This window comes from Podarcis gaigeae, assembly GCF_964106915.1.
Source record: "Podarcis gaigeae genome assembly, chromosome: Z".
NCBI lineage: Eukaryota > Metazoa > Chordata > Lepidosauria > Squamata > Lacertidae > Podarcis > Podarcis gaigeae.
Window position 1 is genome coordinate 28,333,357 of NC_139691.1, and position 21,782 is coordinate 28,355,138.

At 42.3% G+C, this 21,782-nt stretch overlaps 2 protein-coding genes across 4 annotated transcripts in view; one reads left to right on the forward strand and one right to left on the reverse strand.

Moving 5' to 3' along the window:
- The window catches only part of LOC310836710 (growth hormone secretagogue receptor type 1-like), a 202,755-nt gene that overhangs the window by 8,628 nt on the left and 172,345 nt on the right, over window positions 1-21,782 (forward strand). The window contains exon 3 of the mRNA XM_083722435.1: window positions 3,982-4,540. Within this exon, the coding sequence (XP_083578561.1) occupies window positions 3,982-4,019 (38 nt within the window). The 3' untranslated portion in view covers window positions 4,020-4,540. The remainder of the gene's footprint in view (window positions 1-3,981; window positions 4,541-21,782) is intronic.
- FNDC3A (fibronectin type III domain containing 3A) overlaps window positions 6,004-21,782 on the reverse strand; it is a 53,506-nt gene continuing 37,727 nt past the window's right edge. For all 3 annotated transcript variants that reach the window (XM_083722072.1, XM_083722071.1, XM_083722073.1), the window contains 12 exons: window positions 20,996-21,134; window positions 20,332-20,400; window positions 19,778-19,896; window positions 19,045-19,150; window positions 17,986-18,161; window positions 15,959-16,072; window positions 15,555-15,704; window positions 14,077-14,357; window positions 12,119-12,331; window positions 11,127-11,293; window positions 10,314-10,435; window positions 6,004-8,832 (listed from right to left, as the gene is read on the reverse strand). In XM_083722072.1, the coding sequence (XP_083578198.1) occupies window positions 8,512-8,832; window positions 10,314-10,435; window positions 11,127-11,293; window positions 12,119-12,331; window positions 14,077-14,357; window positions 15,555-15,704; window positions 15,959-16,072; window positions 17,986-18,161; window positions 19,045-19,150; window positions 19,778-19,896; window positions 20,332-20,400; window positions 20,996-21,134 (1,977 nt within the window). In that variant the 3' untranslated portion in view covers window positions 6,004-8,511. The remainder of the gene's footprint in view (window positions 8,833-10,313; window positions 10,436-11,126; window positions 11,294-12,118; window positions 12,332-14,076; window positions 14,358-15,554; window positions 15,705-15,958; window positions 16,073-17,985; window positions 18,162-19,044; window positions 19,151-19,777; window positions 19,897-20,331; window positions 20,401-20,995; window positions 21,135-21,782) is intronic.

Below are 21,782 nucleotides of genomic sequence, written 5' to 3' on the forward strand. Positions count from 1 at the left end.
CCTAAAGAAAAGCAAGGAATCTGTGTGTGGACTTTTGTTGTGTGCACTGCATGTAGATAAACCATGGATGACAAGTGAGCAGAGGAGGTAGTGCCCACAGCATGCTCTCAAAACCCCAGATGTACACATGGGGCCCGATCTGCAGTGACTGGCAGTGGCTCAACAGGCATTGCCCCTACTTGGAAATGCCAAAACTGAAAAACAGGCCTTCTGCATGCAAAGATCATATGCTTGATGTGGCTTGATCACAGAAAATCTTGATTTCTAGGCTTTGTTTCCTCCTCACAGTGGTACCGCCACCAAGCTTGGGGAGGAGGATGAACCGGTGTTTGTTCTGAGCGATGGTGACAGTGGCAGTGCATGCAAGGAAGCATCCTGTTGACTTTTCATGGCTGCTGCTGCTGCCAACCTCCTCCCATAGGCAGCTTGTCCTGCAGCAGCTGCTGGAGAGCAGCAGGAGGAGAAGGAGATGCTCCTACTGTTGAGGCCTAGCCTTGTGTGGCATACCAGCTCTGAGGGGTAAGCAGAGGGCAGGGCCACCTTGGACAGGAAGAAAGTGGGAGAGGAGCAGAGAAGAGCACGAGTCCTGGCAGAGCATCCTCCTCAGCTGCACCTTGCCCCATTTGGGTTCAATGAGTTTTACTCCCAACTGTGTACAATCTTATAATCAACCCTGGGAAACTATTCAGAGATGATAAAGGCATTCTACCTTATCTTGAGCCTTGCACTTTCTCATTTCCTTGCAACCCGCTGTTTTATTTAGTTCAGTCCACTTCCCCTCATTAATTTTCTTAGGTATTCTTTCATTTTCTGATCTCCTGCCTACTATTTCATTTTCTTATGTCTTATCCCAAAAGATTTAAAATTGGGGAGGGAACGCTATGATAAAATAGCTTGGGGATAAGTATTGCTGGGGTGATGCTTTCAGAATCAAGCAGCACAGCTTAAACATAGGAGTGAATTAGACATAGAGATGTTATGAATATTGTTAAAAGAAGAGCATTATTTGTTTATCTGATTGTTTGCCTGAATGGCAGTTCACATTTTGCTGTGCCAAATAACATTTTGATAAGCTTATGAAAACAGGAAAGTGCCAGAGAAAATGCTTCAGTCTAAAGTTAATTAAAGCTGTAATATCACTTGAGAATGTAGATCTGTTGACTGGTTTTTCTGGCCAGATTTCAATGAACTTCACACAAAATAATTACGTCCTGGCGTAGTACAGCATCTCGCATTATCAGGAAGATTATGGATGACAGCTGGGCTGGTTGATGATAGCGGGGGAAAAACAAGTTTTGCTAGCTGGAGAGATTATAACTATGCTTCCTAGTAGCGTAGATGGTTAAAATAATAATAACCACCATCAAATGTAGACTATATGTTTAGCAATCAGAGCTGAAATTCAGATGATTTGGAAATCTACATATGGAAAAATGCATATGGAACCTGATCATTTAATTTCATTAGTTCTTTCTTTCTAATTATGAATGCTGATCCCAAAATAATCTTTTTATGCACGAGGGGTTAATAATTGATGGAAAATTTGTGGTTTTTGTTTTATTTTGTGCCTTGCTGGAATAATAGAAGAAGCTGTCAGTGACAATGGATGGAATGTGATGTACCATCTCATATGTGGATTTATTAGCGATGCTTAAAAAATTGCTAACAGGCTGATGTTATGTACCCATTATATGTATTGTACACATCCATATGTATGTATTTTAGCTGCTGTGCTGCCGGCAGCAGTTTCTGGTGTAAAAACTGAAGAGGAACACATTGTACTCTGCCTAACTTGCATAATAATCGCTTGTAGCTGTGCTTCCTGGCTCCTAAACTCTAAAAAAAACCCTACCTATAATATTTGTTTCACCCTTCTTTCAAGGAGCTCAGCATAGATCTTCTCCCCCCTCCCTGCCCCTCCCCCCTGTGAGGTTAGCATAGGTTGAAGGGCAGCATCTATCTTACATTCCTATTTGTTTACATTCTAACCATTAGGCCACATTGCCTCTCAATATATAGATAGTGCTTGTGGGATGCAAGTAGGTACCCAGGCAGATAGTGCTTGGTCCTGGTGCATTTTTGTCCTACCTTGCTCAAATGCATCTCTGTTTCTTTGTTGTAGGTTGCTTTGAGCATGATTTGTGTGTGTATGTATGTGTGTTTGTGGAAAAGTGTCATACAATAAAATGAATGAATGAAGGTGGCATACATGCTACTCTCCTGCTATTGTACCCTCACAGAGGTAGATTAAACTGAGCTATAGTAACTGGTTCAAAGGCACCCAGGGATCTTCATGACAGTGGTGACTTGAACCTGCGTCTCCCAAGTCCTAACATACACCCTAAAAAGCATGCCACTCTGGCCCTTTGACTGCCCCACAGAACTAGAGCAGCAGGAACCAGAAAAGGACATGATAACCCAGAGATCGAGCCTGAATGATCTCTACATCAAGGGTGGATCCAGGATATAATTTGGTGGGAAGCCAATGTAAGCTGGCACATCAGGAATAAAGCCAAGTTAGAACCTAGTGAGTTATGAGAATAGCCTGCTAGAAGTTGGAAAGCAACGTATGGAACTCTGGTACAAGCAAGAGATGGGTGCAACAGCACTCTCCTCTTGTGCTGTTTTTAGCACCTCGTATTCAGAAGCATAGGGACGCGGGTGGCGCTGTGGGTTAAACCACAGAGCCTAGGATTTGCCGATCAGAAGGTCTGTGGTTTGAATCCCCGTGACGGGGTGAGCTCCAGTTGCTCGGTTCGAGCTCCTGCCAACTTAGCAGTTCAAAAGCACATCAAAGTGCAAGTAGATAAATAGGTATCCTCCTCCGGTGGGAAGATAAACTGTGTTTCTGTGTGCTGCTCTGGTTCACCAGAAGTGGCTTAGTCATGCTGGCCACATGACCCAGAAGCTGTATGCCAGCTCCCTCGGCCAATAAAGCGAGATGAGCGAGTAACCCCAGAGTCGGTCATGATTGGACCTAATGGTCAGGGGTCCCTTTACCTTTACCTTTATTCAGAAGCAGGCTGCCTCCGACCGTAGAGAGAGAATATTTCTCTCAGGGTTAGTAGTCCTTGACAGCCTTATCTTCCATGAATCCGTCCAATCCTCTTTTAAAGCCACCACTCCTTCTTGTGCATGAAATTCCATAATTTAACTGTATACCACAACTAGGCTCTTGCAACCCTGAATCTTCCAACGTGCAGCTTTTTCTTGGGGTGAGGATAATGTCCATGAGTTCTAGTATTACAAGGAAGGAAAACTTTTCTCTGTCCACTTTCTCCACACCATGTATAATTGTATACACGCCTCTGGGTGGTCAATGTATACACTTGGGGTGGCCTCATGGATGCTTTAGTTGAGATTCCTGCATTGAAAGGAGATTGGGCTGGATGACTCTCAAGGTCCCTTCCAGCTCTATGGTTCCATGATTGTCTCCTCTTACTCTTTTCTCTAAACTAAAACGGCCCAAATGCTGTAATCTTTTGACACTGCCTTTTCAGACCATAATAATTATAGCTTGATAGAACTATTTTTGCTGGGCAGACCATTAAAATATATTCAGAGGCAAGGGCTTCTACTACCTGCCTTGCCCAACCAGTAGCACAGACGGCAGTCACTATGCCGCCATTTTGCAGTAGGCTGCTAAACTGTTGCCCTTCCCACTTGCATTACCTTCAGCAATGTTGCCTGCATTATGGACACTTGCCATCCCTAAAACCACCACTTCGCAGTAGGCCGCCTACCTTTCAGCACTCTCAGCCTTGTCCACAAGCTGTTGTGTTTGTGTGTGTGCTTCTTTTTTAAATTAATACCTGCTCTGAACTGATACCTGCTCTTCAGATGACTTAAAGTTTAAAAAATAGAAGTGTTTTTTTAAATAAATAAACCAATAGCACATTGAAGCAACATAGCCATCTAAAAGCAGGTTTAAGACCACAGATCTAGAAAGGCGCGAGAAAGAGTAATTTCATTTAAACTTAGGTGTCAGCTGGAAGAAACTGAAGCGGTTGCGTGCCTAGCCAGAGAATGCCTTCGTTAACAGCAATGGGGTTCTGAAGCACCTCTAAAGGTACAAACGAAAGTAGTCATTCAGGTACTCAGTGCCATTAAATGATTTTAACAATGAAACCTTACGCATCAGAGTAAAGCCCGTTGAGTTCAATGGGGCTTATTCCTTAGTATGTTTAAAATTTCAGCATTAACAGGTCCCTCTGAACCATGGGTAGGCAAACTAAGGCTGGGGACTGGATCCAGCCCAATCGCCTTCTAAATCCGGCCCATGGAAGGTCCAGGAATCAGTGTGTTTTTACATGAGTAGAAAGTGTCCTTTTATTTAAAATGCATCTCTGGGTTATTTGTGGGGCCTGCCTGGTGTTTTTTACATGAGTAGAAGGTGTGCTTTTATTTAAAATGCATCTCTGGGTGATTTGTGGGGCATAGGAATTCGTTCATTTTTCTTTTCAAAATATAGTCCGGCCCCCCACAAGGTCTGAGGGACAGTGGACTGGACCCCTGCTGAAAAAGTTTGCTGACCCCTGCTGTGCCCAGAAACAGACTAAAAGGGTGTAAAACAGCTGCAACATGTTTAAGGTAGCAATCTAGCCATTGTATTTTTGAATTAGCTGCAGTTTCTGAACTGCTTTCAAGGCAGTCCCACACTTAAATTACAGTAATCTAGTTAGGATAGTTCTAGGGCAAGGCTTTGTCTGTGCAGATTGAGTTGCAGCTAGTGAAAAGGTGCTGTACATTTACAGAGGCCACCTAAGCCATCAAAGACAAAGCTGAATCTAACAGTACCCTCCTTGTTCTCCTAGTTGTTGGGTTTTTTTTTTTTTGAGGGGGTGCAGGGTTGCACTCCACTTAAACAAGTTGAACTGTCACCCAGGAATTCGTATGGCTGCAGTGCCTGTCACAGGTGAGAAGCTGAAATAAATTGCCAGAAAATGCCCTGAGCATGAGGAATCTGGAAGAAATTCCAGAGCATGGCCCAAGAAGGGTACATGGCAAAAAGTGTAGAAGCTTGAAATTTCTACTTTTAAAATTGAGGTTTCTATTCCTTATAGGATACAAGCTTAGAAATTTATCCATGTCTTCTTGCTACTTTTTTCCATTTAAATTATTGGAATTAGGCAGTGGTAGACCATATCCTATCTTGCACGCAGAAGGTTCTACCAACTCCCAATAGGGAAAGGAAAGAACCTTCTGTCACACTATGGAGGAACCTCATCAATCAATGCGGACAGGTAAAAAGGTAAAGGACTCCTGGATGGTTATGTCCAGTCAAAGGCGACTCTGGGGTTGCGGCACTCATCTCACTTTCAGGCCGAGGGAACAGGCATTTGTCCACAGACAGCTGTGTCATATGGCCAGCATGACTAAACCTCTTCTGGTGCAACGGAACACCGTGACGGAAACCAGAATGCACAGAAACCCCATTTACTTTCCCGCTGCAGTGGTACCTATATATCATTTTGCACTAGTATGCTTTTGAACTGTTAGGTTGGCAGGAGCTAAGACAAAGCAATGGGAGCTCACCCCATCGTGAGGATTCAAACCGCCGAATTTCTGATTGGCAAGCCCAAGAGGCTCAGTGGTTTAGAGCGCCACCCGCCAATGTGGACAATACTAAGCTGTGGACAATACTAGAGCAGGTGGCGCTCTAAACCACTGACCAATGGACCATTGGTGTAAGGAAGTTTCTATGTTCGAGAGGGATGCATTATGCATGTTAAATTTTCTGCCTTTTTCATTTTAAAAAACATGATACAAAACATCCCTTTGAAATTGGCCATAACATGAAAATAAAGTTAGAACCAAGAATGAGAAAGTCTGGCCAAAGTGTGACTGGACATGGAACTTTACCTGTAGTGGTTAGTGCTTCAACAGTTCTTTTTATATGCCCCTTGAGGTCTGTCTCTTGCAATTATATATAGACAAGGGTCTGTGGCCCCTCCCTTCTTCACGCATCACTATACACAACACATAATAATTCCACAAACCCAATGGGAAAAAAATTGTATCTTTATTGGCCATATTAAATATATTATCTATTTGATAGTTACAATTTAGTAATACGATGCCTGGCAGGTTTAACATAAGTATGAAATACAGCAAAAAATAAAATAAAAATAAAAATACAAGAGAAAAGGGGATCTAATACATTAATGCCACTAGAGTACATCAGCCTGGAATGTATAGTTGTAAATATAAAATTCTACCATTATGTTCTCCAGTAAATCATCTGGACATATAAACATTTGGTGGCAAATACAAATACAAATTAAACTTTTAACTTTCCAGGAAGTCATAATTTTGGTTAGTATTTATTCAAAAAAACCTAATTTTTTTTTTTTAAATTGTATCTGACATACTATTGCCAATTAAATAAGACTCTATATTCCCTCCCAATCATTTTTGTCAGAGAGTTCAGCAAAAACACACCCTTTGGCAACAGAAATCTGCTGACAATCTATTGTTTTATATAAAAAGTGAAGTATGAAAGAAAATCAGGTTGTAAACGTTCCTGTGAACTAAAAGACACTAACGTTTGTATAAAACTCTTTTGAACATTGAAGAGAGGCTTCCATTACAATATGATAAACTTAAAAGTTCTTCTACAAGTAGAACAATACATTCAAACATAGTTTCCAGAATTTTTTTAAAAAATCAAAATAAATAGATCACAAAAAGGAGAGTACATTTTTTTTGAAAAAGATTAATTTCAGATTGCACCATATATCTACTTTTAAGATAGTTAAGTGATATGTGTGTGTGTGTGTGTGTGTGTGTGTGTGTGTGTCCACCCAGGTGTGAAATGCATACGCAATGCCACAAATCTTAAGTTACCATTATGAACTAACAGCCAGTTGAGAAACACTTTTATGATGTTCTGTTGTCTGAAACAGAGGCATCTCAAGCTAAACTGACTTACACATTACATCCACTGTCCCACGTACAAGTGCAAATGCTCTGATGTTTCATAAAGTATAACTTTTAGGTTTCTCTTATTAGTTAAATGGAACAAACTTATTAGTTTGAACTTGGATTTATTTGTCCAAAATGAAATAGGTTGATTTCAGCTTTCGAAGGAGCGTGAACGTAAAGACAACATTTAATTACTTATACTTCACAGGTACCTGCTGCAGAGGCTTGACAAAGAACAGTCTTATGTAGTGCATGATATTCACCCCCCTGTCCCCCCAAAACAAAACAACAACAACACTATTCCACCCAAAGCCAGACCTGCCACTGAAGATTTCATCACATAACTGAAAAGACTTTGGAACCACAAAAACAATGGAATATGAAACTGCTACCAAGGAGACAGCAATTCCCTTTAAAAAATTTAAAACTTTTTTAAAAGCAAGGTTCATTTTCACATGTGACTTGATCAGTTGGATTACATTGGAGAGAATCCCAAGAACTTAAAAAAGTGAAAAGAACCGACCACAGTTTGAATCTTTTTTTAAAAAAATTATGTTAAGAATAGTACAAAAAGCATTTGCTCAGTTTGAGCCAAATAGTGGAACATTTATCATAAATGCACTTTTTGTTCTCATTAAAGACAAAAAATTTCTGTGCTTTTCCTCTGAAAAAAAACACGCCGCAGTGGTGTTCAATCAGAAGCACAGGGCGTTACTGTTCTCTCAGAGAGTGAACTCTGGTTGGGCCTACAAGTTGCTTACCAACGAGAGAGAAAGCATTTCATTCAGAAATGTTACAGTATAGAAGGGGGAGTATTTTGCCACGTTACATACCAATGCAAATCCTTCCGTATTTAGGTGAATCTTGGTGCCTTGAGGTGCTTTTGATAAAAAAAACCTCCTAAGAATGCAGACACCTTCTATGACCCTTGGCTCTTGAAGTGATAAATCTAACTACTAGAATCCCAAAGATTAAAATGATCAGAAAAATAAAAGTATCACTAAAGTAGAAGTTGCTAAGATTTTGGTTTCGTTTCAGTCTACAGTATATATCTGTTGTGGTATGCTCTAGCAATGTTCTTTAATACAGTACTGTTCTAAGCCGAACCATCTTTGCTGCTGTATATCTCCCATGTGCAGAGACTTGGGCTGAAGAGGCTGAGCTCCCCCCACCACACCAATCCTTTCTTGGCTTTGAATAAAAATCTTACTGTGAGAATTTTCCAGCTCTCTGAGAATCACAAGTGCATATTAAGGCAGCTTGCTGGCTTTATTTATTTATTTTGCTGTTTTCAACAGCTAACCCTGATTAGAAGATGCATAACTATGTGGTAATAGGGATTTTCTTCTGCTCATTTCTTCTTACCCCTCCACCCCTGGGAAGGAAGAGTTTGTGGTGGAGGGGGTGGGAGGGGGAGAAGTTCTACCTACCCAGCCTCGCTGTTAAAAGTCCAGCAGCAAAAATGGAAACGTGGGTCTTATACAATCATTCCCAGTTAGCATTTTAGTTGGAATTTACATAAATACCCAAGGCATAAAACTTCTGTATGAAAAATAACAAGCCGAGTATTGAAGTCGATCCGCAAGCTCACTCGCTTACGATCACAAAGTACTGAATGAGAACAGCAAATAAAATGGCAACTATTGCAAAGATGATGAGAAGCAGGAAGGCAAACTGTTCGTCGCTGAGCGCCTTCTTGCGTTTCGTGAGGTCGGGGCCGGCATCTGTGTTTGGTGCTGCTGACGCCTGTTTCTGAGATGAGAACACTGCGTAAGGACTATATGGTCCAAAGAGTTCCTGGGATCCAGTGCCATCATTATGCTGGCGTCCAGCACACACCCTGAACCGGTATTCACAGTTATTCTGAATGTTGGTAACACGGAATGAAGTCTCTGGTCCCTTGTATACCTAAGGAAAGAACAAATACATACGTATCAAATTTTAATCACATTCAAGTACGTTCTAAGTGCTACTGAATAGGAACGTATGAGGCTGTCAAATATAGACTGTCAGATCGCAAGCCCATCTAGGTCAGCAAGCATGGCCAGCAGCTCTCCAGTGTTTCAGACAGTGGTCTTTCTCAGTCCTACCTGGCGGTGCTGGAGATTAACATGGGACAAAGAGAAGGTTGTAGATCATTTGGCACTTCAGCCTAGAATAGCTGGGTCTGCCTGCTCCAACCTATTGCTTTTTATTTGTTTTGGACTACAACTCCCATAAAAAACCACCTGGAAGGCAACAGCTTGGGACAGGCTGGCCCAGTTCATTTCTCAACTGTACTCATCCACAAAGTACAATGTTTTGGAGTTTAAAATAATAAGAACCAAGGGGGCTTGTTTGATAGGAACATGACAAATGTAGAATTTACAGTCATATTACTAGAGACATAAGTCTTTAGAAACAGGGGTGTCAACCTGAATAAAATATTGAGGGCGCAGGTAAGCCCCACCTCACAAAATCAATCACAAGATGCAGCATGCACACAAGGACATAATTTGAATGGCAGTGTTCATCAATATTTTATTGGGTTTGGGCGCAAAGGGACCTTGGCCCCTAGTAATTGGCTCCTACATTTAGAAATGTCTTCTATATAGCAAAACGTTCCAAAGTGCAAGGACTTCTTTGCTATTGAAAAAAGAAAAGGAGCAGGATGTGATTTTGCAGTTACAAAGAAATGGGTATGGGGAGTTAGGGATAGACTGGTGCGGTTAGTAGAACTGATGCATTTGGGACTGCAGCCCAGCCACAGATTATCACCTCAGTGAGAACTAGGCCAGTGAATTGTGTCCAATAATGGACCTGGGTTAGTCATGTCCATTCACTATGGTGGGTGTATATTGAGCAGAATCGAGCACTGGCTACAACCTAGAGTCTTGAAGCAGTGGTATGGAACCTGTGGCCTTTCAAATATTGTTGGGACTCCTATCAGCCCTTGCCCATGTGGTCAAGTATCAGATGTGACAGAGTTACAGTCCTCAATAACTAGAGGGTCATTGGGCCCCTCTCCCCTGCTTGGCAGTTTCATTAATTCTGCTACCACAAATAATGTTATTTTCTTCATGAGTTGGATTTCCTGCTCAAGAGAATTTAGGACATGCATGAGAGTAATGCTCAGGAGAACCACCTTCCGTTCTGGAAAATTCTAATTCTTAAAATGAGACAGCAATGACAACAATATTTTTCAAAGGGATATATATATAAAACTAAGGGCACATGCTTCTTCCCTGCTTCAGGAAATACCCTGCACAACACCAGTCTCCTGAACACACAGTATTTTGATCTAGCAGTTCAAAGAAATACATATAATAAAAATGACCTTTTGTCACAAGTTAAAAAAAATTACCTAAGAATCAAAACTTCTCAAACAGAAGAGAGATAACTGAGATTACCTGATCAACTTCCCTCCCACAGGCAAGTTGCAAAATGTAAACAATGGCATCACGTTTCATTGGCTGTAAAGTCTCCCATGTGACCTCACAGGCGTTATCTCCCACTTGTTGCACTTTGGGTGCTGAAAAGAGGAAATTCATAACTCAGATCTTAGAAATCCATTTAAAATGTTGTGCATATTTTCAGCTTGCAATGTAAAACAGCATATGCATACCTGTGATCCTTTCCATTTAATTAGAAGTTTTGCCCCAGGAAGGAGGAGGAGGAGGAGAAGGAGAAGGAGAAGGAGAAGGAGGAGGAGGAGGAGGAGGAGGAGGAGGAGGAGGAGGAGGAGGAGGAGGAGAAGAAGAAGAAGAAGAAGAAGAAGAAGGAGGAGGAGGAGGAGGAGGAGGAGGAGGAGGTGGTGGTGCAGGAGACCCAAGGGTGGCTTCATGGTACTGAATTTTAAAACCCTTGCAATGCCGGCAACCCAAAGTAGAACAAAACTGGTGCGTGCATATAACTTGTCCACATTTCCAAAGTGTAAGCAAAACACAGTAAATGTGACACTTTAAGGCAGCCTAAGCTAAGGTCCTTCTCACCAAGATGTTTCTCCCAGCGAGAAGGAAGGTACATGTAGAAGATTCTGGTTTCATCCTCAATGACTACAAATCATAGGTACACTACCTTTCTACATGGAGGCTTATTACATTCTGTACCAACACTGTGTTACCACTCTTTGAACGGAGGTATTGCCCTGCATTGCCTCTAACATTGGTATCCCCACTTCCGAGTTTCCCTTGCTTAAATAACATATGATAAAATGTCCTCACCTTTCAGAGCAGGTGGTGTAGATTTGGTTGTGGTGAAGGCGTAAACTTTAGAAAATTCTCCATTACCAGCATCGTTGCATGCTTGGATTCTAAAGTAATATTTAGTGGATTCGCTAAGCCGCTGCACTTTGAACGTGTGACAAGGTCCACTGTAGATAGTAACGAATCTGCAGGGTTGGGAAAAAGATATGTATGTTATAGACTCCGAAGCACAGCTAATCATGCCTGTTTGCTTCTTTTCAAGATACACATTCTTTTCGAGATGCACATTCTGATAAGTTGGTCTCTTCCACTCTTTATTTCCTTGATTCCTGTAGCTATGTTAATCTCCAGAAGAGGAGAAACACTGTCAAGTGGCAACTACTGAGCAACATTTGAGGGCATTTTTTTAAAAAAAGGCTTATCTATGCTTCTACATGATCCAAGTGGCATGATGTTTTGGAGTGCTCCATCTACCAACAACTACTGGTCCAATGAAATTAAAAGTCAGGAAGGAGGCTTCTTTTTCATTCAGATCAGTTCTCTTTATGTGGTAGACAGTGAGAGTATGTCTTCCATCCTCATCCACTCAGTACATATGCTCTTCTGCAGACGCCACTGAATAGCTATGTGCAACTGTAATGATCTATTACTGTTAATTTATATGCCAATATAGGCTTCGGGGCAGTTTACAAGTATAAAAAGCAATCTAAAAGCTGTACTGCCCAGCTTGTGAGATTCTTAGGTTCTACCTAGAATAGTGTTGGCATGATGCGAGACCTACACACAAATGTTTTAGAATGTTAAGCCTATGAATAACCCCCCAGTGGCAGACGCCATCAAGAGGGGTGGGGAGGTGATCTCTCATTCTCCACTATGGGTAAGTAGGAGAGTGATCTGGGTATGCATGTCGTCCAATCTGGCATCTTCTGAAACCTTGAAGAGCTCCTGAATATTAAAAACAAAACAAAAACTCACTTGATCATGAGAACCAAGACACAGGCAGCTCTCACCTGCCAGCTTTAACTTCCATCTCGAGGTTGAAATGTGTTGTACTGGTGGCTACAGCTCTGCCAGGGCCGTCACCCCATTTTAGCTTAAGGCTCTGGTAACTAAAGACCGCGCATTCCATTTGTGGGGGTTGCGGAGGTAAAGGCTTTGTTTTTGCTTTAATGTGGGGGCTGAAGGGACCAGTTCCGAGATTGTTAAAGGCTTGGATTCGGATTCTAAGAGAGAATGAAGGGAAGAAAACTTGTCATTAAGATAAAATTATTACTTAGTTGTTGTTTTTTTAACCACAACTCAATGCAGAGGTGGGTTTTTAAAAACATTTTCCAAGCCAGAGGACTACAATGATAAACAGAAAATGATTTCCTGCCAACATCCACTTTGTAGCATCCATCTACTAGGGATGCTAGAAAGACAGAAGGACTCATGTACCTTAAGAACAGAAAAAAGAGAGAAGTTTTAACAGGTACATTTGCCCCAATCACAACTGTGCACTGTGGAGTCATCTCTTCTACACGTCACGCTCAGCGATGTGCTTCAGATGTCACATTAAATCATAGTTAAAAATAACTGGTTTAATACATGGGTGGGAAACATCTACCATCTGAAGCTAACTAGGCCCACCAGGCCTCCCCGTTTGGTTTGGGAGAAGCCAAGGTGGCTAAGCCAGGATCTGCTGCCCTACACTGGACATCACACACAATGGGGGTAGGTAAAAATCTGGCTCAGCCCTATACAAAACTGTGCTTGCACAGCATTGTGCAAGGCAGTGTTTTGAAAAGGGCTTCTGAAGACCACTGTGGGCAAAAAGGGTTACCAGATGTCATTGTGACATCAGGTGACTGACCCACCTGTCAAATGCATCCCCATAAGGGATGGGGGAAGAAGATAATCTGGTTCACCACTCTTCTAGTGTCGGTCAATAAAGTAAAGTATATTATGCACAGCGTGATGTTATGCTTTGCATTTCGATTACTTCGTGTTACAAGGGAGTTGACCCTTTCAGCACCTGCCAGTCATCTTGCTTAATTTCTGCCTGAAAGTGAAACTGAGGCAAGCAAAACAGCCACAGGGTGCCTCCTGTATTTCAGCCCCTGTAACTGCAACTGCAAGGGACGCAGGTGGCGCTGTGGGTAAAAGCCTCAGCGCCTAGGGCTTGCCGATCGAAAGGTCGGCGGTTCGAATCCCTGCGGCGGGGTGCGCTCCCGTCGTTCGGTCCCAGCGCCTGCCAACCTAGCAGTTCGAAAGCACCCCTGGGTGCAAGTAGATAAATAGGGACCGCTTACTAGCGGGAAGGTAAACGGCGTTTCCGTGTGCGGCTCTGGCTCTGGCTCTGGCCAGAGCAGCGATGTCACGCTGGCCACGTGACCCAGAAGTGTCTCCGGACAGCGCTGGCCCCCGGTCTCTTGAGTGAGATGGGCGCACCAACCCCAGAGTCTGGCAAGACTGGCCCGTACGGGCAGGGGTACCTTTACCTTTACCTTTAACTGCAACTGATAAATGCATATTAGATTTTCAACATTAAGGAAGCTTGAAACCTCCTTTTAAGGAGAAAGGTTAGGCCCAAGTGAAACAGGACATAGAAATGTGGATATCTGTGAGCAATGAAAAACTTGACAGGTAGCTATAGGGACTTCAAATATAATCTGAGCTGTGTCTAGATAAGGAAGGCCTTTTGTCCTCTTGGGTTGCTTTCCCAACCAAAATATTGCTCCCTTCCACCTCAGCAGCTTTCCCAGCCGCAGGAGAGCAAGGAAGTGGAGAGAAAAGCAACCAGGAATTTTTATTGGGAAGATGGGCTGTTGAAAAAGTATTAAGTGGCACCACTGCACTGTTTAAACCCACAGCCCCTGTGTCATAATGAGGCTGTTTGTGTGCCCCCTGAATCTAATTTAGCTTGACTGTTGCATTAAGTGTGCGTCTGATGAAGCTATGTTAATCTGAAACTGAACTGTCTAATCACCTGTATAAAGTGTCAGGTTGCAGGTTCTCCAGAACATGGCTTGTAACTTTGTTGACAGTTGAGACTTGCTTTTCCCCATACTCTATATTGTAGCCAAGGATCTCTGCCCCATGGCAATTGGGCTCCTCCCACTGAAGAGCAAGGCACTTTGAGAGAGGAAGGCGGGCTTCCATCTGGTCTTCTTTGAGCAAGTGCAATACTGTCACTGCAGCTGGCACGGAAGCCGGGGTTGTGACCATGCTAGTCTCCCCAAACAATCCAGCACCAGCTATATTCGCGGCCTGAAGGAAGATGAAGGAAAGGTGTTAAAATACAGTAAGAGCAATAGCTAATTCAACAATTCAATAGCTGACACAGAATTCTGCTCTGAAGTTGGAAATGTTATTATACAAAATAAGAAGAAGAAATGACCACTTGTGTTGGAGAGAGCTTCCTTATTTGGAAGAACTCTAGATCTTGCAAATAAGGGCTTGGTTACCAAGGTTAAAGCTTTTTTTAGCTTGCAGGAAAAAAGGTATGTGTTGGGAACGTGGCAGAGACCAGGGGGGGGGGGGGATTGAATGGTGCAGACAAAGTGGACTATTTTACTTCACCTGTTACTGGGGCTGCCAACCTTTCTGAACCAGACGGCACTTTTCAAATTTTGAGAGTGTGCTCTGGGTGCCAATCACAAAATAGCTGCTAGGGGACGAGCAGGGGCATAAGAAAAATGGCTGCCATTGGGAGCATGGCCTAACACAAAATTAGAGAGGCAGTCACTTCTGAAAACCTCATGCTTTATTGAAAGTTCAAAAAGTACATAATCATATGTGAACTAAACATGATGTGACATAAATAAAAGAGAGAAAAAGAAAAAGAGAATCAGCACCCATGTAGAAGGGAAAATAAAGGGGGGGGGAGAGGAAACCCCCCCCAAAACTGTATACTTTACTAAGTTGTTATTGTACTTCACCAGATCTTAACGTATTACTATTGTGAGAATGGATTCCAAATATAATTGAATTTGTCCATGGCATGTCTGTGTTTTTATGCAAGTTGTTCATTTGTTGCGAGTTGGATTGAACTCACAGTTTATTTGTAAGTTTGATTTATACATCCTCTCATTCTGTAATTTTAGCTTCTTCTTCTTTTGTAAATACTCTCAACCATTTTTACCTGACCTTTATATTGTTTCCAATTTTCCAAATGCAGTTGCATTTTTGCTGCATTTTTTGCATCCAGACTAGTGGAATAATCGAATTGTGCCTCATGATGCAATATGACAGAATCACCTACTTCTAGCAGAGAGGGGTGGATAAAGTGAGAGCCATGGGCCATTGAGGATGCTCTGGGGTCAGAAGAGTCTTGAATAGTTTTTTTTTTAAAAAATCTTTCATGCAACACAGCTCTGGAATTACTGAGCTAACTTCCTGTTCAAGATCTCATTAGAACAAATAGCTCTTGAGCAAAAAAAGGTGGATGCATTCAGATTTACTTACCTGAACTCTGCAATAATATGTAGTTGCAGGTGAAAGCCCTCTCACTTCATAGGTCAGAAGAGGGCCACTGTATATTATGTGCATGAGTCCTTCTACTTGGCCCCATTCTAATTTGTATTCAGTAACATCTGCACCATTGCATGCTGGAATCTGAAGGAAATAAAAGCAAAAAGTGAAAAGTCAAAATTTCTCATCGTTTGCAGACATATTCCACATATATTCCTGTAGCACAGGAGAAACTTACTGAAACAGTCAGTGTGCCCTATTGGATTCATTGATTATGCACACAAAGGCTCTTTATTATTAACAATTGTAAATTGAGAGTTTTGCAATACACGTTTATTTCAATGGGGCTTGAATAACAGCCATGGAGTAGATGAATTATATGTAAATAAACAACATACCTCCCATGTGGCTACTACAGAAGTAGCTGTCTTACAAGTTAGCACAGGGGCGCGACACGGTTCTGGGGGCCCTGGAGCTGTAGAAAGCTCTGCCTTTTCTGAGGAAGGACCAAGCTGTAGGGAAAGAGGACCCCAGGATTAGAAAAGAGCAAAGAGATAGAACAATTCAATATTCTTACAGACTGCCAATGGTGTACAACTGTCAAACTGGGAATGTTCTTTCTCTGGCTGCTGAACTGTTGAGTCTATTTCAGTAGCATCCCTTACAAAACTGGTCTTCTGACTATTAGCCCTCCAAACTTTGGATCTGAAGCAGAACCCTTAGTAGTTTACTTTTTACATGCTGGCTTTGATGTGATTTTATTTATTCTAATTTAAGACATTTCTAGACCACTTAATTGTAGAGTTGGAATTGGAATGGACCCTGAGGACTATCTAGTTCAACTTCCTGCAAAGCAGGAATATACAGCTGTCCCACACAGGGATCGAACCTGCAACCTTAAGTATTATTAGCACTACAGTCTAACCAACTGAGCTATCCTGTTCTATTCTCATTTATAAGAGGTGGTTGACATATTAGCAATGTAGCACGGCTGCATCTTATACTGATCTACTAAGTTTGCATGAAGGTACACATCACATACATCTTCTAGTACGAGTCCATCAGGCATATAATCTGAATAGAGTCGTACCTTGGTTGTTGAATGCCTTGGTACTCATCTGGTACTTTAGAACGTCGCAAACCCGGAGGTGAGTGTTCTGGTTTGCAAACGTTCTTTGTAACCTGAACATCCAACACTACTTCCGACTGGCTACAGGCGCTTCCAATCGGAAGCCGCGCCTTGGTTTCTGAACGTTTTGGAAGTCGAACAGACTTCTGGAACGGATTCTGTTCGACTTCTGAGGTACCACTGTACATGGGAAGAGGCAGCCATTATAGAGCAGCGACACCTGAAAACCTACTGGTTTCTTTATGTTCTGCCCTTCAGGTTTACTCAAGGAAAGGTATTCAGGATTTCTGCAGTAGTTACTGCCAGAGAGACTATAGCTCCCCTTAGGCCAATTTGGCTCTTGGGAACCTCCAATCTGCTAGGGCAGGGAGGAAAAACCTGCAAGTGATCAATTGGAAAGGCTGAGTGAAAGACTGGAGAGGCTAGCCTCTAGAATCTTCCCTTCTCACAAGCTACTTTCCATCTAGTCCTCCATTTATTTCTCCTTCACTTTAAATGGGAAAACCAAGAACGTTCTCAGGTGCATTCAAGAATGGGAAAAGAGGCTTTAATATATTCAGGCCGAAATTATTTTAAAATTAGAGAATAAATAAAAGTTTAGTAACTGACACAGAATGTCCTTCTAGATTGAAATAATTCTCTGCAGAAAACAAACAAACAAACAAACAAACAAACAAACAAACAAACAAACTGAAAAAGGCACCAGTCCTTCAACGAGTGGCAATTGTTTCTGCTTTGAGATCAGAATGGTATATAGTCATTTGCCTGGATTAAAAATCACCACCAGAAGACCAGGCAGGTAAGAACATTTACAAACTCCATTCCCCAGGCATATTTTAGGCAGATGCAGATGTGTGGGGGCAACAAGACAAGCAATGCTTGCCAAGGCTGTTTGGGATCTCTCAGATTCCATTTCAAATTTAAAATGACCCAACTAGTGGCGGCAGCTGAAGTAAATTGGAAATGGAGGTCAGAACAAATAGAGGCATTGCCAGGGTGCATCAGATAAAAGGGCAAGCTAAGCTCTTTATTAAGCCTGAAATATGGTGTGGGAGGATGACAGTAACATGTGCTGCCTAAATAGTTGTGGCCAGGTCATCATGCTTGCATGGGGAAAATATTTAAACACTGGCCAAAATTCAACCTTTCCAGACAAGTTTTCAAAACTATATGAAATTCAGATTTAAAGGCATGCAAAAATGATAACAATGCATACCCTGATCTGGATTTCCTGCTTCTACAACCTACCCGACAGATAAATTCTATATTCTATGAAAAAAGAATTTGATGAGATACCCCAGCTTTGTTGGCTGCTTGTGTCCAGAAACAGTATGTCCTCCCAGGAATGAGACCATTCACTGTGCATTCTGGCATCTCGCCCCGGTATATTTGCCTCCGTTCATCTCTGTCACCTTCTGCTATTTCCAGAATGTACTCTGTTATCTCTGAACCCCCATCCATGGCAGGGGGATCTGTAAAATAGGAATACAAGTCACGTTTTTGGAGAAAATGTAACCTCAAGTATGAGTGGTTGTTAGTTACTTTTATTGCCTTATGATTGCCGCTGCCACCACCTTTAACAATGCTTGTCAGGGAAAGTTGGTGAGGCTGCTGGAAAGAAGTCTTTTCTTTCCAGAGACCCCAGCACCACCCAGGCTGAGCTCAGCCCAGCCCACTTTGTATGGTTTTGTGCACAAGATATTTATGGTGTGATACTGATTTTTTAAAAATAAAAATAGATATTTGATGTTTAGAATGCAACTTTTATTTTATTGGCTCCTTCCAGCCTTGTGAGCCCCTTGGGCAGGGCCAGTGCCAACTTCAGGTGGCCCTTGGCATGGTGCTGTTAACCCCTCCCAATCCAAATTATGGCTGTTAAATATACTTTTCCTCTGTTACGACTGTGACAGCAACACTGCTCACAGCCCTCTCTGCAGGACCCCGAGGCAGCATTTTAGTGATGAGCAGGCAATGGCAGTACAACTTTTAAATGGGAGCCAAACTACCTGCAGAAGCTGTTCACCACCTTCATCTACCCAAAGTACAATGCCTTGACCTATGATTTTAAATCTATTGAGTTTGTAGAGCTATAGGCTGGGTTACTGGATTTGGGGGATCAGGCTGGTGATGGGCTTCTGGCCATGTTTGAGCTGGTTGGCCTCTGGCTCTGCATTCTAAATAATTAATATTTAGAAAAACTAGTATATGTCTCTCTGAGCCCCTGGGGTAGAGGAAGGAATATAATAATAATAATAATAATAATAATAATAATAATAATAATAATATCATCTATGTCTCTTTTGCTGATCCAACTTGCAAGTGAATGCCCCCCCCCCATTTCCTGCCAGATCTTACCCCAAATAAGACTGAGTTCCTTGGTCTTGGGTCTTGCAGCCAGATATGGAGAATTACATGGCCCAGGAGGAACAGCTGGTGTCTGAACAATGAGTATATCAGAGGCCTAGAAATGAAGACACATATTGGCTTACAGGTGTCGAAATACAAAACATCCATTTCACATACACTTCCAACATGTTCTTTCAAGCAGTGCTCTGTGTGTGTGTGTGTTAACTCTGCCTTCAGAACATGACAAGTCTGCGCCAAGCTAAACCCAAGTTCTATGCCTTCACTAAGCCTCCGTTTTTGTTGTTATCGTGATGTATTCTGCATGTGGAAGGACTGTGAAATAGGGCGGGTCCTATACTCCAGTAGATAGCAATCCTTCTTAACTGTGACGATTTCAACCATGGACCCAGGGGCACAGTCTTGAAGGCAGATGATACAACAAAGCTGCTGATACCCAGCAGGTCTGACCCATGTGAACGTCACCTTGAGTTCCTTTGTGTACAATAAGTAAGATAAGACACTGCTCATCTACTTTTAAAGTCCATATTTTGCAGCCCTGAGAGACCATAAACCTGTTTTTTATATTTAATTAAAATGACTAAATGAAAATGGATATTCTAAGGATATTGAATTCTATGGATAACAACAAATTTTGCAGCTTTCAGTGCACTTGCTGTGTATGGCGAAATACACACATCCTCCTCCCCCCCCATGTGTTTTTTAAAGGGACTTCCTTGCTCACCTGGCTTTGGCCACCTCTACCAATACAGAAGACCCTCAGTCTGTATGACGTACCAGGGCTGAGCTGAGTGCATACATGTTCTCTCATGGAACCACTACATGCTACTTCCCATTTACTCCCTAAGAGAAAAATGAAATATCAATCAACAGTCAGGGGGTGGGGAGAAAGAGGGAAATGGACTTTCGCAACATTACAAATAGCAGTGTGGCAATTGGAACACCAAGAGGACCAAGGAGAGGACATGGATAGGGCTGCACCTCAGTGAGTCCCTAGGAGTGGATTCTCATTCCAGGCAAAGGAAAGTCCTTCCCACAGATGACAAATATTTGTTGCTTTCAGGCTTGTGCTTAGCAGCACACGATGAATATAAATGGTTAAGAAGTCACTCGAGGATCCAATCTTGGCTAAAAAGTGAGTGCAAATATATCAAAACAAAATTACTATCTCTTAAGTTTTAAGTTAGACAAATCCAGGAGTGATCCCTGTCACGTACAGAAGTGAAACACAGACATGGTCATAACTAAGCAAATCATTTAACATGTTCGGTCACTTACCAACTGATGCTTCTGAAATTTCTAAAACATACACCGAGATGTCTGACCCTCCATTATCCTTTGGTGGATCTATAGAAAAGGCAGAATTCAGAAATGAAAAGAAACTCATGGTTTAAAATAAACACAACTAGTTCCATCACAAATGGAATTTTGGTCAAAATAAAGACCTGTGCTCAGAAAAAGGAGTCAGAGCTGAAAAATGACCCACTGTTTGTTTGATCCCGAGCCCTCCACCAGGTAACTATAGAGCCTTTCCAAGTTAAAACATCTGTACTGTTTTGAAAATTTGGCATTGAGTGACAAATGGCCATGCACCAGATGAGCTGCAGTGTATGCAGGACCTAGCCCCTCCCTTCTTTCCATGTGGGAAGTAAAGAAAAAATGAATTATGAGCAATACTGCACATCTATACTATATATGAGCAATACTGCACATCTATGCATGCTAAACAGGCAGAGATCCAGGCAATCGCAAAATGCATCAGCCCAGACTAATGAGCCTCTTGCTCATTACTTCTGTGCAGTTAATTACATGCTCATACAGAATCAGCAAAGGCAGAGAGTTGGAGTGTAGCCAGTGTCGTTTGTTTTTATGCAACGGTGCAGATGGAGTGGGTGGTAGGGGGAGAGAGAGACCTGACTGCATAAAGTTATACTTCACTTACCCCAGGTAACTTTCACATTATGTGAATGGATCCTTCCCTTTACAGCTGGTTTACTTGGAGGTCCAGGTTTGTCGGGGATTGTGCTGAATTCTACTACCTCACTGGGGGCACTTTTACCTTCACTGTTGTGAGCAAACACCTGTCACATCACAAACAGAACAAACATCAGCTTAAAAACAAACAAGCTTGCATTCAAATGCCTCTATAAAAAGATCACCAAGAGAGCCCTGTTGGAGCATAGCAGATGATCCATCTTGTCTAGCATCCTGCTTCTCAGAATGGGCTGCCACATGCCTCTGGGAAGCCTGCAAGCAGAAAATCATGGCAAAGGCTGCTGCTCCCCAGCACTTTCAGTCACCCAGAAGCCTACTCTCTTTTAAAAAGGAAGACAATAAATAACATTACTATTTGAGGAAAGGGATTTGTGAATGGTCCTGGTAGTTGCGTGGATGGGCAGAAGGATGAGACGCAAAGGATGACTTGGTAGGAAACGGAAGTGTTCAAAGGGAAGCTTCGCAAACAGGCCTGGGGGTTCTCACCATTTTCTGCCCCCACCCTCCCAAAAAAGCCAGGGGGTGTTATCCAGCGTAGCGCTGGGTTAAAATCACTTAGTGATATGCTTGTTGCGCTGTTGTTGCACAAGGGAAAACACTAATAGAGCACCAAATAATGTTGCACAACAAGTTTCTGCTGGCACTATGCTGTGTTGGGATTCCTTTGCTGCGCAACCTTTAAACTCTGCCATCTGCTAGTGCTCTTGTGGGGCTCTTGCCCTAGCAAACAGAAA